At 44.4% G+C, this 2,678-nt stretch overlaps 1 protein-coding gene across 3 annotated transcripts in view; it reads right to left on the bottom strand.

The window, feature by feature from the left end:
• Positions 1-1,471: 1,471 nt before the first annotated feature.
• The window catches only part of EFCAB7 (EF-hand calcium binding domain 7), a 30,644-nt gene continuing 29,437 nt past the window's right edge, over positions 1,472-2,678 (bottom strand). For 2 of the 3 annotated variants that reach the window (XM_075037283.1, XM_075037284.1), the window contains exon 15: positions 1,651-2,501. In XM_075037283.1, coding sequence (XP_074893384.1) covers positions 2,427-2,501 — 75 coding nt within the window. In that variant the 3' untranslated portion in view covers positions 1,651-2,426. The other variant, XM_075037285.1, reaches the window with a different exon arrangement.

Raw genomic sequence — 2,678 nt, 5'->3', positions numbered from 1 at the left:
AGGGCGGGGGGACCCGCAGCCGCAGCCGGCCCCGGCCCCGCTCCCGCCCCTTAAAGGTGCCGCCGGCCCCGGGAGACAGCGGAGGTGGTGGTGGGGGGGGGATCCCTCCCTTCTTCCCTCCCTTCCCAGCCTCGTACCGGCGCTCAGGAGGAGGCGAGACGACGACAGGCTTTCCCGCCGAGCCGCGGATCTCTGCGCCGGGGGCTCTCTCCGAGGCCGCCCTGCCAAGGACTCTGGGGGGGGGGAGAAGAAGATGGAGGTGTTCCGTCCCGGCGCTTTGCACGGGTCGGGCCCCGCGTCCCTCCGGCCACCAGCGGGATGGCACCGCAGGCCCTGGCACCTCAGGCCTCGACTGATGGCCTGACACAAGCGGGAGACCCCCCCCGTGCCCCCAGAAGGGCGGCCGGGGAAGGCCAGCGTTAGCGAAGCCATGAAGAAGCTGCCTTGTGCTGTTCTAGCTCTGGTTCTCCAAAGAAAGCTAACACGCCAGAAATCCAGGTGACAAGCTGTTACAGGCACTTCTCCCAACTGCCTCCCATTGAAGAGAAGAGGCTAGTACCCCTGTTCAGCCTTAAAAAGAGAAGCTAGAATGTTTTTCTGCCTTGGTGGCACCTGGGCTTAGAGCAAACTGGAAATGACCCTGCGGATACAACTGACATCTCTATTCTCATCTCTCCAGGGCAGGAAAGGTAGAACCTACCATGGAGAGCTAGCGTATGTTCCCACTTAAAAAGTTAGAAAATGAAACTCTTCCTAGCAGTAAGGGGATCGGAAAAGAAAAAAGGTTCCACTCCTGTCTTGCTGTGTCCTGTTTAACTTAGACCCTACCTGCAGCAAAACCAAGTCTTTTCACCTGCAGTGATTCCTCAGCTAAGTACTTCTTCCAGTTTTAACCGTTCCTTTCCTAAAATGCAGAAAGAGTGCATATGGATTCCTGCCACATCTAACAAGAGTGATTTTATAAACAAAAGAAATGCAAATACTGGGGTGCTCGCTTGGTACTGTCTGCTGTACACAGAGAGTGTCTCGTGATTTCCCAGCTCCTTCCTAGAGACGTAGCTAGGAACTTCTGATGTATCCACATATCGCCTGAGGCAGCATTTACAGAGCTCAGTTGTTTGCTAGAAATTACCAAACATTTGTGGGGCCTCTTAATACAACTTCTACTTTTTTTAGACAATTCTGAAAATGAAAACGATATCTGCTGTACCTGCTACGAAAAAAACACCCAGAAAACTAAAGGATCACCAGTCAACCTGCCTGAGCACCAAGTACTGAAGTGTGTAAATCACCGCCAGCCTCTAGCAGAGCTCTCATTTTGTAACTGACATTTACTTGCCCAGGGTACGATTACAGCAGAGTAACAGCAGAGCGCAGGAGCTGCTAGCAGACAAATATAGCTTTTCAAGACTACTTGCTGCCTTTGCAGATAGATGAGGTCACATACATTTAATGTCTATTTTAAACTCAGACACTTTTTAAGCATCCAGTGACCAAGGTCATAATTTTTTTTTCCACATTAACAGACATTTAGAGGAAACAGAGAAACATAATAGGCTGAATATTTTTAGTACCTCAAAGCTGGTTTTCATTGCTATTGCGGCTTACACTTGCTGGACTTCAGTCTCCTTATTTCAGCTACCCTGGAAATAATTAATTGCTGTTAACAGTCAAGAGCCCAAGACAAACCTTCGCTTTCCTCAAAGTTATTTCCTTATTGCATATGAAAAGGCAGACTTTATTTTATATGAAAGAGTATAAAACCAGGCAGTAATTACTCACAACAAGTGTAAGATGAGTATTACGATCAAAGGACAAAAAAGCAAATAAAATTAAAGGGGAAAGAACCAAATCCTGTATCAGGTGGCAAAATAAAATCATGAACCCCACCCCTTTATACTTCTCATGTCAAAACCACAATAGTTTTTAATTAGGAACCCATGAGACCAATTCAACAAAGCAAGTTTCTCCTCAGTGAAACATTTCCAGCATGTGATGGAACTACACAATATGTTATAGAAAATAAGAGTATATTTGTGGAAACTAGCCTTTATGAAACACAGTTACATTACAACTGTCGGCTATATTACTGAACAGTACTAATTTTTATTGTGTCTCAATGTTTTCATGCCCAAGTATTTCATTAGACCATCTGTGATGAGTACTCTATTCTGTCAAAGGATTTTACATACTTACAGTTATTCCATCCCTATGCTATCACTATACATGTTTCTTAAAGGCTTTTAGCAGAATTGTGATACCAGAAATAAGTACTTATGTGATTCATTGGCTTTAACAAATCAAACGCTGGGAAGCATAAATATATGCCAGCTTTTTGAGAAGGACAAGACTAGAAATTGTCTAGTCAAAAAAAAATCCTGGTTTAGTCTGAAGGCTACCAAGAAACGGTTCTCTAACTAGAATTTTTAACGTAAGAGGGAATGCACACAATTATAAAGCCATTCTTCCTGCTCATTCAGTGGCATCACATGCTGAGAAACCTGTATAGAAGAGAGAAAACAGAGGTGAAATAGTTGGTTATTGGAGAACTGCGTGTATGTTACCTAAAGTGCTATGTAAGCAAAACAATCTGTTTCAGTACTTATATCACTAACATTAGATGACGAACATTCATCATCTCTAATGACAGTTGGTATTCAAAACATACTATTGAATTT

This window comes from Buteo buteo, chromosome 10 (assembly GCF_964188355.1).
Source record: "Buteo buteo chromosome 10, bButBut1.hap1.1, whole genome shotgun sequence".
In the NCBI taxonomy this organism is placed as follows: Eukaryota; Metazoa; Chordata; class Aves; order Accipitriformes; family Accipitridae; genus Buteo; species Buteo buteo.
Note: the sequence above shows the minus strand (reverse complement) of the source record. Positions and strands in the feature narration are given on the sequence as shown.